General features: G+C 33.9%; 4 protein-coding genes across 4 annotated transcripts; 2 read left to right on the top strand and 2 right to left on the bottom strand.

The window, feature by feature from the left end:
• The first annotated feature begins 4,612 nt into the window (after positions 1 to 4,612).
• LOC139490168 (uncharacterized) lies at positions 4,613 to 6,308 on the top strand. Its single transcript, XM_071277018.1, has 2 exons — positions 4,613 to 5,364; positions 5,678 to 6,308. Exons 1-2 carry the CDS (start codon positions 4,613 to 4,615, stop codon positions 6,306 to 6,308), a joined length of 1,383 nt encoding a protein of 460 aa, XP_071133119.1.
• Positions 6,309 to 9,132: 2,824 nt separating this feature from the next.
• LOC139490167 (uncharacterized) lies at positions 9,133 to 10,686 on the top strand. The gene has a single exon (XM_071277017.1). The coding sequence runs from the start codon at positions 9,133 to 9,135 to the stop codon at positions 10,684 to 10,686; it is 1,554 nt and encodes a 517-aa protein (XP_071133118.1).
• Positions 10,687 to 11,371: 685 nt separating this feature from the next.
• Positions 11,372 to 12,685, bottom strand: LOC139490166 (uncharacterized protein F54H12.2-like). The gene has a single exon (XM_071277016.1). It carries the CDS (start codon positions 12,683 to 12,685, stop codon positions 11,372 to 11,374), a length of 1,314 nt encoding a protein of 437 aa, XP_071133117.1.
• An 833-nt stretch (positions 12,686 to 13,518) lies between these two features.
• Positions 13,519 to 14,655, bottom strand: LOC139490165 (uncharacterized). The gene has a single exon (XM_071277015.1). The coding sequence runs from the start codon at positions 14,653 to 14,655 to the stop codon at positions 13,519 to 13,521; it is 1,137 nt and encodes a 378-aa protein (XP_071133116.1).
• Positions 14,656 to 14,901: the final 246 nt, after the last annotated feature.

Below are 14,901 nucleotides of genomic sequence, written 5' to 3'. Positions count from 1 at the left end.
GGTCCTCTTAAGGACTGGATCTTGACATCTATCTGTAATTAACCTGTTCTTGACCAAAATATTGTTAAAAAGGTATATATTTTTTAAAGAAATATATATTTTTTAATAGTCTCCCAAAATTGTAAAAGTCCACATAGTCTAACACAGTGATGTAATTTTTTTTTATTTTATATGTGCATGGTATGATAGACAATGAGACAACTCTCTACAAGAGACCAAATGAAACAGAAGTTAACAATTATACATAAAAAAGAAGATGTGGTCTGATTGCCAATGAGACAACTATTCACAAGAGACCAAATGACACAGAAATTAACAAATATAGATCACCGTACGGCCTTATACAATGAGCAAAGTCATACCGCATAGTCAGCTTTAAAAGGACCCGAGAAAACAAATGTTTAACAATTCAAACGAGAAATATAACGGCATATTTTATGTACAATATAATGAACGAAAAACGAATATATTACACAGCAACGACAACCACCGAATTACAGGCTCCAACACTCCCCCTTATCTTGAGACATTGGTGCAACAGAACAATAAAAGAACTGTACAAAAACATACATAAACAAGCAACAAATAATCTAAGACTAAATTATCAATCCCTACATATCCAGTATCCGTTACCGTACGGCCGGAAGCAATTTTTTGCTTTTTTTCATAATTTTGTTCTCTATTTTTCATAATAATGTATTATAGATTACAATGTTGCGATCTTGAATAAAAATTAACATTTTATATTTTGAGAGCTATTAAGAATTTATATATCTTGAGTCATTAATCTTATATAAAAGTACAAAACGCAGCTTATTATCACCAATACAGTTTATTCAAAATTCTTAGTCAACTTGCATTAATTGTCCAAAGCTTAAGTAACAAATCGAAAATACTGGTAGTGCACAATATTCACCAAGCCAGTTCCCACAGTTCAAGCACTATATAGATCATGACGCGACGTGATGTACCCAATTTGATCAGCTCCGTTTTCGAGGAAAAAGTTATCAGATATACGACTGACTATTTCATCTGCCAAGACAGCATACCACGAAAACTGGCTTCGGCTCTAGTGATATACAGACAGAACGACTAGGTAGATATATGGTTCTTCGCACTAGAAGACAATCGCTTTTGGTGACTTTTACATAAATAAAACTTGGCTGTTTTGCATCGGTTTAGATTTTAACATCTACATGTAACAGAAGTACAAAAATATATCAAGTAATGGAATAAATTACTAAAATGAGGTACAGTCAGTGAACATGTTACTTTCAATATAAAAAAAAATCTTTTAAAAAATATAATTTCGAGATTATTTCTTCATAATTTTTTATGAAATTTTCAGTTTGATTAGAATTTCCCTTGTTTATTTAAGGATTTTTTTGTTGAATAACCTTTTTAATTTTGTAAATCAAATACGGCGGATGAAAATAATTACGTAACCGTTTCTGGTTGTACTCGACCAAAAATATATGGTTTGTTAATGTTTTGATATAAATATTTTTTATCAATATCCCCCTTTTTACAATATTTGAGTTAAGACACTGATATAGGTGAATTACAAGCAATTATCACGATGCCAGTCCTTTTGAGGACCCCCTAATCCCTTATGTTGTTTCAGTCAAATTATCAAATGTTGGAGAAACGTGACTAAACCCACCAGCCCAGTAATCAACACTCCGGTGTTGACATGAATATGAACAAAAAAAGAGGGACGAAAGATACCAAAGGGACAGTCAAACTCATAAATCTAAAACAAACTGACAACGCCATGGCTAAAAATAAAAAAGACAAACAGAAAAACAATAGTACACACGACACAGCATAGAAAACTAAAGAATAAACAACACGAACCCCACCAAAAACTAGGGGTGATCTCAGGTGCTCCGGAAGGGTAAGCAGATCCTGCTCCACATGTGGCACCCGTCGTGTTGCTTAAGTGATTACAAATCCGGTAAATAGTCTAATTCGGTAGGTCATATTCATGAAAGGTGGTCATTTTTATAAATTTCCTGTTAACAAAACTTTGATTTTTTTGAAAAACTAAGGATTTTCTTATCTCACGCATAGATAAGATTACCTTAGTCGTATTTGGCACAACTTTTTGGAATTTGGGATCCTCAATGCTCTTCAACTTTGAACTTGTTTGGCTTTATAAATATTTTAATATGAGCGTCACTGATGAGTCTTGTGTAGACGAAACACGCGTCTGGCGTACTAAATTATAATCCTGGTACCTTTGATAACTTTTAATATGAAGTCACACATTTGTTCATGTAATAATATTACTGTAAATTCAGATATTATTGTGCGCATGACTAAAATGCAATTTGAATTTTTGCAATTAAAACTTGACGTTTAATTCATATAAAAAATTCATTTTTTTGCAATGATAAAAACATCGCAATAATTTCTGAATTTACAGTACTTGTATTGTTAGAATATTGTTCTTTTACGGTAGATGAAAATGACAGCATTATATTTTACCATTCTGCAGAAATAGGTACATTGTATCTGATAGATAGCTTTCTGTAGTTGCGAGCATATTTTTACCTTGCCTTTTTAAAATGTACTGTTTGAAAGTTTGGTTTTTCTTAAGTGGTCATCAGGTTTGGTGTTCTACCATGCATCGTTTTTGTTCAAACTTATTCTCGTCCTTTATGGTAGATCTTCCATTACCATAAACTAACGCTACAGTATTTACTGATGTTGAAATCTCATACGCCAATTATCGTAAATACCGCACACTTGACGTTTACTATGTAACGCGCTTTATGTAACGTAAAGTCACCTTGACGTGTTACTAGGCTTTTCTAATACATCTATCAAATAGTCAAGACGTATTTTATTTCTACCATCCACTTTATGATATTATGGTGCCGTAACCAAAATGGAAAATAGATACGAAGATGAAAGCCGTCCGAGCGGGACACAAAGGTGCAGTAACGAAACTCCTGAAGAAATTTGAAGAAATTCAACAAAGTTCCGAAGCGGATTATGAGGAAATTTCAACATTATTAGAAGTAGTCACTCAGAAGAAAAGAACTTTAGAGAACATCAATTAGAAGATCTTGGAGCAAACTTCGGATGAAGATGTAGCAGTGGAAATACAGGAATCAGATGAGTACATGTTCAATTTAGAATATAAATTACGGCAAATTACAAAATTGTCAAAGTCAGTTCAAAATCAGAGTTTAACCGCAAATGAACCAATTTCATTGAATTTGAACCCTCATACCGATAGTTTTATACAATCAGTTCTATCTACATTTATTAGTCAACCTTCAACATCAGCAAACCAACAATATTCGCATAGCTCAAATTCACGCTCATCGTCTAGCGCAAACAGCGAGTATCACAAGCTACCAAAGTTAAACTTACCTATATTTACCGGAGATATACTAGACTGGCAATCGTTTTGGGACTCCTATGAAACCGCGATCCACACTAATCCTACACTGAGTGATGCACACAAATTCAACTACCTAAAGTCCCTTCTACAAAGCGAAGCGTTACAAACTATAGCAGGTTTTTCCATGACGAACACAAATTACGACAAAGCAATTTCATTACTCCAGTAAAGATACGGGCAAACTCATAAAACCGTCCAAACATACAAGCAGGCCTTACTTGATTTACAGGCTCCAATTAATACAATTACTAGTCTCCGTAACTACTATGATAAGACAGAAACGTATGTAAGAGGTCTCGAGTCATTCGGACAGACAGACGATACGTATGGATCACTACTAGTCCCTGTAATTCTAAATAAATCACCCGCAGAAATACGTCAACATTTAGCACGAGAACACAGATCCACAAACTGGACACTTCACGATTTACGCAAAGCGCTTCTCGAAGAACTTAATATTATGGAAGCCGGCAACTGATTACCGGAAAAAGTAGAAAGCCCACTCGCTACCGCTACATTCTTGACCAACGCAAAATCACGTACAAAATCATCATTCAACAAGAACGAAAGGTCGTATTCGGATAAAAAGATAAATACAAAGCAATGCGCATTTTGTCACGCAATCGGACACACACCCGTCAACTGCACTAAAGTCACAACCGCTAACGCGCGGATGAATATAGTCAAGAGCGAACGACTGTGTTTCAACTGCCTATGTCACCACAAACTAGCTGATTGTAAATCAAAAGTAACTGCCGAAATTGTAACAAACGTCATCACACTAGAATATGTAGTAAAGATGAGAAATCTGAGGAATCGAGCAAACCGCCAGCCAATGAAACCGAACATACGGTATTACATTCGTCCCTAACACAAAGAACTACAAATATACTGTTAAAGACAGCCGTCGCTACTGTTAGTTCGAGAAATCAAAGTACAAAAGCCTATATTTTGTTAGATGAAGGTGCGCAGAGGTCCTTCATAACAGAGACACTTGCAGAGAAGTTGGATTAAGTTTCAAGCGGAAACGAAGTAGTGCACCTTTCCGGTTTCGGAGAACAAAATAGACAAGTAAGACACATGAAATCGGCAGCAGTTTATATTCAAACAGATGAAGGCAAAAATATACCACTAAACGTGCTAATTATTCCTGAAATTGCAATGCCACTACAAATTCACGTGAAATCAGTTACTAACATGAGACACTTACGAGGACTAAAATTAGCACATCCTGTATCGGACGATGACATGTTCGAAATTGAAATACTAATCGGAGCAGATTATTATTGGAGTATAGTTGGAGATGACATTATCAGAGGTGAAGGACCAACCACCGTTGAATCCAGGCTTGGATACCTCCTATCAGGACCCACAATGACAAGTACATGTACCACAAGTAGGAGCTCTATTCTTAATGTTATCGTATCACACAAGACGGAGGAATTAAACCTAGAGAAATTCTGGGAGATTGAATCGCTTGGAGTTGAAGATAAGACCGCAAATACTGAAAACGACGAATTTCAGAAAAAGTACGAAGAAACAGGAATATCTTACAATAACAACAGGTATACAGCCAAACTTCCGTGGAAAGCAGAACATCCACCGCTACCAACAAACCAAGCTGTTGCTTTCAGAAGGACTGAGAGTGTAATTAAACGTTTACAGAAGGAACCAAAATTACTTTTAAAATACGGAGAAATAATTGGTGAGCAGGAAAAGCGAGGGCTCATTGAGAGAGTTGATAACGAAGAAATCAAACCAAATATCAAGCTGCATTATATACCACATCACCCAGTAAAGAAGGATTCAGTCACGACGCCAATCAGGATCGTATATGATTGTAGTTGCAAACAGACACCAGATAGTGCTAGCTTGAATGACTGCTTACTGAATGTACCGCCTAAATTAAATGAAGTCACCGCCATATTACTCAGATTCCGCTTGAATAGGTATGTAGTATCTACACACACCGAAAAGGCGTTTCTAAATGTTGGACTGGACATTGAGGACCGGGACGTAACTAGGTTTTTTCTGGTTGAGCAAACCAACAGACCCAAACAGCGATTTAACAACATACAGATTCAAGTCCGTACTATTTGGTGCTACATGTTCGCCATTTATATTGAACGCCGTATTATCAAAGCACTTGAATAACCATCCATTTGATTTCACGGAAAAACTTACCAAAGATTTATATGTAGATAACATTGTATCAAGCTTTGAATCAGAAGAACTGTTGAAATACTTTAAACTCGTTCGTAGTTTATTTGCAGATGGAGGATTTAATTTGCGCTCATGGGCCTCGAACGGTCAACTATTACAAGTATTAGCAAGAACCGAAAACGTTATGGACAAAGATCAACTAATTAAAATCTTAGGATTACGATGGGATACAACCAGTGACACATTAGGATTCGTTACGCCTAATCTGGATACATCAGAACTAATAACAAAACGCGAAGTACTAAGACAATCATCAAGGATTTATGACCCGCTAGGAATATTAAGCCCTATAACCGTCCGCAGTAAAATGTTAATGCAAAACATATGGGAGACAAACTTCAACTGGGACGAATTACTACCTGACTCAACGATCACAGAATGGGTGAATATCAGAAAGGATATACAGGAAGCCACAAAGACAGTTGTACCCCGACATTATTTTGATGATGAAAGTTCAGGCACAAACAACGACAACGTTATACATGTATTCACGGACTCTAACTGTATGAAAGCCTACGGAGCATGCGCGTACATTGTCGCAAACGGAAAAAGTTCTTTAATAATGGCAAAGAACAGAGTAGCACCTCTGAAACAACTGACAATACCCAGATTAGAATTAATGGCTGCCGTAATTGGAAGCAGACTTTTAGCACACATTAGAGTAGTATGAAATGGGGTCAGTCCGCCACCAACCCGCCACCGGAAGTCACGTCACAGCTAATCCTCTTAACTATGACGTTAAATCCGGTCTATAATCTCTTAATCCTCTTAACTGGTACTTAACATCCTGGTTATAATCCTCTTAACTGAAGTAGATTAATCTCTTAATCCTCTTAACTGCTACTTAACATCCGGGTTATAATCCTCTTAACTGAAGTGGATTAATCTCCTAATCCTCTTAACTGCTTCTTAACATCCTGGTTATAATCCTCTTAACTGAAGTGGATTAATCTCTTAATCTTCTTAACTTGTACTTAACATCCTGGTTAAAATCCGGTGGGGAAAAAAATTAACGGACATGTTTTTTAATCCCCCCTACCCTCCTACGTATTATCTTGTAAACGTGGCATACACGTTGACCTATCCAAGTTTACATCCCTTAGTATATAATGCAATGTGAACTAGTTTCAATCATTCATTCAAGATGGAAAATTTTAACCAACATATGATTGACCAACTGGTAAAAGTTATTCCACATGATGTGTTACAGAAGTTACAACAGCTGTCAGCGCAGGACTTTAATGCAGTTCTACAATCAGTTAAACAGCAAAATCCAACTGAAAAACAACTTGATCAAACTCCTACGGGAAAAGATGACAATGTAAGAGATGAAGATAATGTATCAAATTTTCAGTGCCGAACATGCGGTATGAAGTATGCAAGAAAAGATAATTTAATTCGACATCAACAGAACCATTCGAATATAAACTATGAATGTGAACATTGTGGTTTCACCACGAAAAGAAAAGATGTTTTAACTAAACATATGAAGAGAAAACATGATGTAAAGAAAAACGTACAGAAGGAAGATGACGTACAACCCCCACGTAAACGCCAGAGGATAGAAGATGTTGACCAACTTCCCGAGGAACGAGTACGCAATGCAAGAGAGAAAAGATCGTTAACAACAACAGCTCTGAACGATGGTGTGGAAAATATTCAATTACAACCCAGCAACAACGAAGAAAGATATGACTTGATGTTATTTTTCAAAGAAAAACAAGTGGATATTGTGCAAATATTAGAGGACAGGCTTCTTAGAAATAATATAAAGTTTTATATAAGTGTACATGTAAGAATGATTAAATATTCACCAGATGGAAAATACGACGAAGCTGAACCGCATTTCAATAGTAAAGTGAGTACCATTTTACAATCTGGTGTTAGTGAAATACCTCATGAGTTGAATAAAGGATTTCAAAAAGTATTCATTTCTTTCGAAGAATTCATCAAGAATGGGAGTGGATGGCAACTTGAAGAGGTTTTACAACTCGATCTGTGCGTCACAAAGTACAAACCGTTAAAAGGAGGTAGTTATTTGGAACTACCAACATCACTCAAAAGATCGAACTGTATACTCAACATTCAGAACTTGGACAACAAATGTTTTTTATGGACTGTTCTTTCCAGTATGCATAACTTTCAACGAAATCCAGAAAACGTAGAGAATTATGTTCCATTTGTTAACTCGGTTAACATGACTGGTATCGAGTATCCAACTCCGTTATCTCAAATATCGCAATTCGAAAAACAGAATAACACTATCTCAGTTAACATTTTTGGATACGAAGAAGGAGAAATCTACCCGTTATACATCACAAAGAAAACCTTTTGTCATCATGTAAACATGTTATATTTTAAAGAAAACAACAAAAGTCACTATATGCTGATAAACAACTTTAACAGGTTTTTATCGAGAACAAAGAAACATCGCGAAGAACATTTTTTTTGTTATCTTTGTTTGCAAGGATTTACTGATAAATGCAAACTAGAGAGGCATAAAGCAGACTGTGGAAAATTTGATTTTCAGAAAATTACACTTCCCAAGGAGGGAGAAGTTCTGGAATTCAAAGAATATGCGAAAACCGCCCGAATTCCGTTTGTAATCTATGCTGATTTTGAGTGTTTAACAAGGAAAGTCGATACTTGTCATCCGAATCCAAACATGTCAAGTACAACTACATACCAACAAATGGAACCGTACAGTTTTGGATATCAAAGAGTGTCAATTGATAAGCGATACGACAAACCACCCGTCATATACCGTGGACCTGATGTTGTGGAGAACTTTATACGTCATCTTCTTGAAGAGGAGAAAGAAATTAGAAACATACTTAACCGCATCGAACCAATGATAATAACTGAGTATGATAAACTAGACTACAAATATGCCAAAAAATGTTATGTATGTAAAAAAGCTTTCAGCAGCAAAAATTACAAAGTCAAAGAACACGATCACGTGACTGGGTCCATTCGGGGCATTTCTTGTAATAACTGTAATTTACAGATCAAAATACCGAAATTTATACCTGTTGTTATTCATAATTTGAAAGGATTTGATGCAAATCTCATCATGAGTAAAATAGGGAAGTTTAAGGAACAAGACATCACTGTTATTCCACACAACAAAGAAAAATATTATGTCATTTTCTATAGGAAATCTTCGTTTTATCGATTCTTTGCAATTTTTAAACAGTTCACTAGCAACTTTAACAAAAAATCTAGCTGACGAAGGACAAAAACATTTCAATTACTTATCTAAAACTTTTCCGGATCCAGATGTTTTTTCTCTATTGCTACGAAAAGGAGTATTCCCCTATGATTATGTCGATACCGAGCAGAAATTGGAAAAACCTTGTTTACCATCCAAAGAAGATTTTTTTAACAAATTAGGAGACACTCACATATCTGATGAAGATTATCAATTTGCGCAAACAGTGTGGGACAAACTGAAAGTAAAAACATTAGGGGAATACTCCGATGTGTATCTTAAAATGGATGTAGCTCTATTGGCAGATGTTTTTGAAAAATTTAGAGACATTTCTTTACACGACTATGATTTGGATCCGTGTCATTATTTCACCACCCCCGGATTTAGTTGGAGTGCCATGTTGAAGAAAACTGGAATTGTACTCGATTTAATCACTGATATAGATATGATGTTGTTTGTAGAGAAGGGAATACGAGGCGGTGTATCTAGTATTTTTCATCGATATGCTAAAGCAAACAATCCATACTTATTCGATACGTATGAACCAACTGAACCTACTTCCTATTTATCTTATTTAGACGCAAACAATTTATACGGTTGGAGCATGTCTCAATGTCTCCCGTATGGTCACTTCAACTGGCTTACCGAGGAGGAGAAAATAAAATTAGATATCACAAAATTAAAAGCTGACGGTTCAGACGGATACATTTTCGAAGTTGACCTTGAATATCCTACGTCACTTCATTCTTCTCATTCGGATTTTCCCTTAGCTCCAGAAAGAAAGCATATTCAAGTAGAACATTTATCTCCGTATTCAAAGGAATTATTGCAAAATTTAACTGGAAAACAATGTTTAACAAAGATTGAAAAACTCGTTCCTAACCTATACGACAAGGAAAAGTACATAGTGCATTATAGAAACTTACAACTATACGTAGAGTTAGGATTGAAGATCAAAAAGATACACAGAGTACTCAAGTTTAAACAATGTCCCTGGTTGAAGAAGTATATAGACTTTAATACAGAAAAAAGGAAAAATGCAAAGAATGAATTTGAAAAATGTTTATATAAGCTGATGAATAATTCAATTTTTGGTCGAACTCTCCTCAATACACGCAAGCATAAAGATGTAAAACTTTGTCACACGGAAAAGAAACTTAACAAAGAAACAGCGAAACCATCCTACGCATCTTGCAAAATATTTAACGAAAATTTGGTGGCAGTAGAGAAAAAACGTGTGAATGTTTTAATGAAACAACCAATATATGTAGGTTTTTGCATTTTAGACTTATCCAAGTTTTTGATGTACGATTTTCATTATAACCATATGAAATCTCTGTATGGTGATAAAATTCGTGTGTGTTTTTCTGATACTGATAGCTTTTTATATCACGTTGAAACGGAAGATGTGTATGAAGATATGCATCAATATCACGATATGTACGATACGAGTGATTATCCACCAGAACATTTTTTACATGATATCGAAAATAAAAAAGTAATAGGTAAATTCAAGGATGAAACAAGTGGAACCCCAATAAGTGAATTTGTTGGACTGAGATCGAAGATGTATTCATTTTCTTTTGAAGGTGGAGAAAAGCATACTGCAAAAGGAGTAACAAAAACTGCATCCAGAAAACTTAAACATGAAATGTATAAAAATTGTCTTTTCGATAAAACTGTTACACGTTCTGAAATGAATATTATAAGAAGCGAAAGCCATGTTTTATATTCCAAATCTATTAATAAAAAATCATTAGTTCCTTTTGATGATAAAAGATGGATTTTAAATGATGGTGTGACAACGAGAGCCTTTGGACATAAAGATAACATATAAACATTCATCATGTAAAACGTTTAAAGACATTTCAAATCTTATTTGTTATTTTCTATTTGTTATAACTATTTCGTATTTGTGATATTATTTGGTTGAATTTTTTTTTTCTAAATCAAGATTTGTGGTGATTTAAATACTAATTTAACATATATTGAGGGATGTTATTATTTGTTCATTTGAGGGTTATTGTTTATATGTATTTAATTATAAATTTAAATATTCATTAATTTTTTTTTGGGGGGGGTTTTGTTTGTTTTGTTTTGTTTTGTTTTTTCTTTTTGTATTTATAACAAGAGAACGAAGTGGGGGATTTTTTTTGTATATCAAAATTTGTGGTGATTTAAATATGATTTTTACATATAGTGAGGGAGATTGTAGATGCATCATATTTTTTATTAAAACTTAGTGTATATAGTTTTCAATAGTATGTTTGAGGGTAATTGGGTTACTTTTTTCATGTATTGTATTTTTACATATATATTTTCTTTCTTCCTGTTTTTTTTTTTTTTTTTTTTTTTTTGCATCCTGTCTGATTGAAATAAAACATAATGTATCAATGAACGCAGTTGTTTGTTTTCGTTTATTTGAATATATTTATTAGTAAAACACACATTACAAAAAAGATAGATGTACACAATAAAAACAAACAGTTATAGTCATGATAAGTTCAATTTACATAGAAATGTTAGTGTTCAATCTTTATTTGTCGATTCTCAGTTATTTCAAAATATCCATAGTTTTCAGCTAAAATCAGTAAGGCAGCTGTTTCTGGTAATGGAGTACCGAACTGACATTCCAATCGTATTTTTCCCTGCTTCAGTAGTGAAAGATATTTGGTATCCGAAAAGAATGGTTCTAAGTTGAAGCATAGAAGTGTATATCCATTGTTGAATTCAGCCCGTGTTATTTCATTCCCCGTATCCAACATCCACTTTCCTCGTGTTTCGAACATTTTTACATAAGGAGAAACGTTCGTTGCACCACTATTCTCGTTGAAATCAAGTTTGAGTGGTATGCCATCAACTGGTATTCCGTCACAAAACAAAGTCACCTGTTTTAAATCATAATTCATAAAGTTGAATGGGTTTTTTGTATATGCTCCAGACATAGCAGTTGAAGAAACCATTCCGAGCACAATACTTTTCGGTTTCACATCTTGGAAAACATTTTCTACGATTAACGAGGTGCTTCCTTGCATGATTGTAAAATTTTTCATCATAGTTTTTGTGAAAGGATACTTAGCATTTGTTGTCTTTAAAGCTTCTGAATGAGCGACAATTATAGCTGGGTTAGGTCTGATCTTGCAAAGCTTGATCACGACATCTTCCAAAGAAATATGGTAGTTGGTGTGAATTTCTCCAGACATCAAACAAAAACTTGGATCGTTGCGGTATAGTTTTAGTTTAAGGGATAACATATTTAACAGGTATCTATCCATCTCAAAGATATCGGAAAAAATTGGTCCCTCCATTTCTAATGTTTTTGAATTAGAAATAAATTTTCTGCGTTCATACAGTCCAGTGTTTGTCGATATTTCATCCATGTGACCATATCTATCTTTTAAGTATAAACTAGAAGATAATTGTGTACTCTTTGCGTCCTGGCCATACTGCAGTAACGTTTTCATCATACATTTATACGGGTAATACGTATTACTAGACGTTACCATTTGTCCCTGTATATAAACATCCAATTGCGACCAAAGCGACTGTAAAAATAAGTTCACAGGTCCTACCGTATCGCCATCTTGTAAATCCTCACCATTTGCTTTTTTCACTTTTAATTTCACGTATAGTTTTGATCTTTTAAGATCAATATAGTCCATACCATTGTTTGCACATAGATCGAATTCTATAGGATTGTAAGCGGTTATTTGACTAACAGGTCTGCATTCCTCGTATGTTATACTTTCAACACCTACTTGGTATGGGGGTATCTCAAAAATCTGTAACTCTGACGGTTGTGCTTCAATAAAATTCTCTTTTGTTAACAAGGACATTATGTTGAAAATATATCCCCTTTATGTTTTTTAACAGTTTTATCTTTTTTCGATTTCTTCGGCTTCTTTTCACCTCCTCTGCTTTGTGGCGAATGATGATATTTTCTCTTTCTGTCCGTTTTATTTATACTCTCATCGTCAATTTTTATCTCTTCTTTTGCTTGATTTACAATTTGTTCACTAGGTGACACTAAACGCACAACAAAATTGTTTTCTTTTTCTGCACGAATTGGATAAGATTTATTCGAAATTGGTATCATAAATGATCCCGATTGCGATCCTTTGTTATATCCAGATTTCATATGATTTACGTAAGCATTTGATTGACCACTAACTACATTCTGATAATATCTTGTCCATTGATTAACATTAGGAATGTACATTTTATCAGTATTTGTCATATCTGCGCTAAAATAAGCTTGGTATAAATTGTAGTGTAAACGACAAATTATTCTTCAAAAATGAAGCGTTTTCTCCGTGTTCGTCTTTTATAAGAAATTCTAAGACTTGAATTTCGTTTTTCTTTACTGGTAAATATATTGGAAAAGAAAAAATATAATTCCATGTACTCATATCCGTGGGAAATATTCTTCTCAAAAGTGAATATTGTATATTAGGGAAAACATTTACTCCACTGCATACATCACAAAACAAGTATAATTGATGATTGTTCTTTTTTGTAACTTTTTGATCAATGTAAAAATCTAATATTCCCAGTTTCCATTCACCTTGTAAGTGTAAAACTTCATTTAAACACACTTTGAACTTGAACGGTGAATTATTAGGGTAATATGCATCTGATTGATCACTTCGAATGAAAATTATATGTTCCATTATGATAAAGATTGAATTTGTTCTGCTGGTATGTATTCGTCATACGAAGGAGGCCACCCTTGAAAACGAACCAAGTACTCAGTTTTTCCTCGTCTTTTTCTTTTCTTTATAATTTTTTCAATTATCCAAAGACTATTTTCATGTTTCTCTACTCTTTGGAGCTCACTATCATAAAAGGTCCCCCTTATAAATTCATCTCCTTTTATATTTGAAAGCCTGTAAAGATCAATATTTTGTTGTCTGAATCTTTGCACCACTTTGAATATCTCTTCCGTCCATCTTTGGCTATAGGATCGATCAAAAATATGAGCAATATTTGACAGTCGAACTAAAGACCCGATTTTGTATTTGAATTGTTTTTTCCTCCGTTTCTTTTTGTTTGTTTGTACTTTTATTTCTTTTGGTTTCTTCTCTGTTTTACTTAAATACATTTTCCCCCAGATATCACTTTCGTTGACAGAATTAACATCTTTAGGTGCAATGTTTTGTAAACTTCTATGTGGAGTACCATTATAGCTTTTTGCAAAATTTTGCAAGTTGTTAATATATCTGTGAGTTCTATTCTTTGTGAAAAAGCGAAAAATTTTATTCTTTATAGTTTGTAGGACCCTTTCAGCATAATTTGCATGAAGTTCATTTTGAGCCGAAAAATGTCGGACACCGTTACTTTTAAATAACGATTGTGTCTTTTTTGCTAGAAATTCTTGTCCCTTATCTGTTCGAATTTTTTCTGGTTTTACCTCAGTGAAAATCTTTTTAAATGCAGAGGTGACTTCCTCTCCCGTTTTATTTTTCAATGGTTGTAACCAAAGATAGCGTGAAAAACAATCAACAACAACTAATACGTATTTGAAATTTTCATTTTCTTTTGAAAATTGTTTTAGGTCCATTAAATCAGCATCCCACAAATTATTCATCCCCGTAGTGTAAACTCTTATTCTTTTAAAAGAACGACGAGGTGTTTTTTGTAAACTGTAATTATCTTGTGAATTTAACCACCGTCTTATTTTATATCTTCCAACTTTTTTGCCCTCTGCATTTACAATGTGATATAGTTTTTCGGCAGAAGCATATGAAGCTGGTCCTCCAACGTCATAATAGTATTTACTCAGGAGAGAATCTAGTTCCTCATTCATACTCAGGTTATTTTGATAAGATGTTACTTCTAACAACTACAAGAGTCTTATTAAAAGTAATCATAAGAATAGTTTTTATAGTTTGTTTTTTTATCAAATCAAAGTGTATAATATTGGGGTTGTACCTGAAAATGAAAAAAAAATATATATTATGTTTTTTTTTTGTACATTGAAAGTATTTTTGTTGTTGTTTTTTTTTATTGTTTTTTTCTGCTGTTTTTTTTAATGATTTATTTTTTACATTAA

This window comes from Mytilus edulis, chromosome 9, assembly GCF_963676685.1.
Source record: "Mytilus edulis chromosome 9, xbMytEdul2.2, whole genome shotgun sequence".
NCBI classification, from domain to species: domain Eukaryota; kingdom Metazoa; phylum Mollusca; class Bivalvia; order Mytilida; family Mytilidae; genus Mytilus; species Mytilus edulis.
The sequence above is the reverse complement of the archived record's forward strand: the minus strand, read 5'-3'. Positions and strand labels throughout refer to the sequence as shown.

Bases quoted from the DNA above. Each gene is read 5' to 3' on its own strand.
- LOC139490165 (XM_071277015.1), bottom strand. From the start codon at position 14,655: ATGAATGAGGAACTAGATTCTCTCCTGAGTAAATACTATTATGACGTT.
- LOC139490167 (XM_071277017.1), top strand. From the start codon at position 9,133: ATGGATGTAGCTCTATTGGCAGATGTTTTTGAAAAATTTAGAGACATT.
- LOC139490168 (XM_071277018.1), top strand. From the start codon at position 4,613: ATGAGACACTTACGAGGACTAAAATTAGCACATCCTGTATCGGACGAT. The intron at 5,365-5,677 runs GTATGTAGTATC...ACTCGTTCGTAG, and splicing joins CTCAGATTCCGCTTGAATAG to TTTATTTGCAGATGGAGGAT.
- LOC139490166 (XM_071277016.1), bottom strand. From the start codon at position 12,685: ATGTCCTTGTTAACAAAAGAGAATTTTATTGAAGCACAACCGTCAGAG.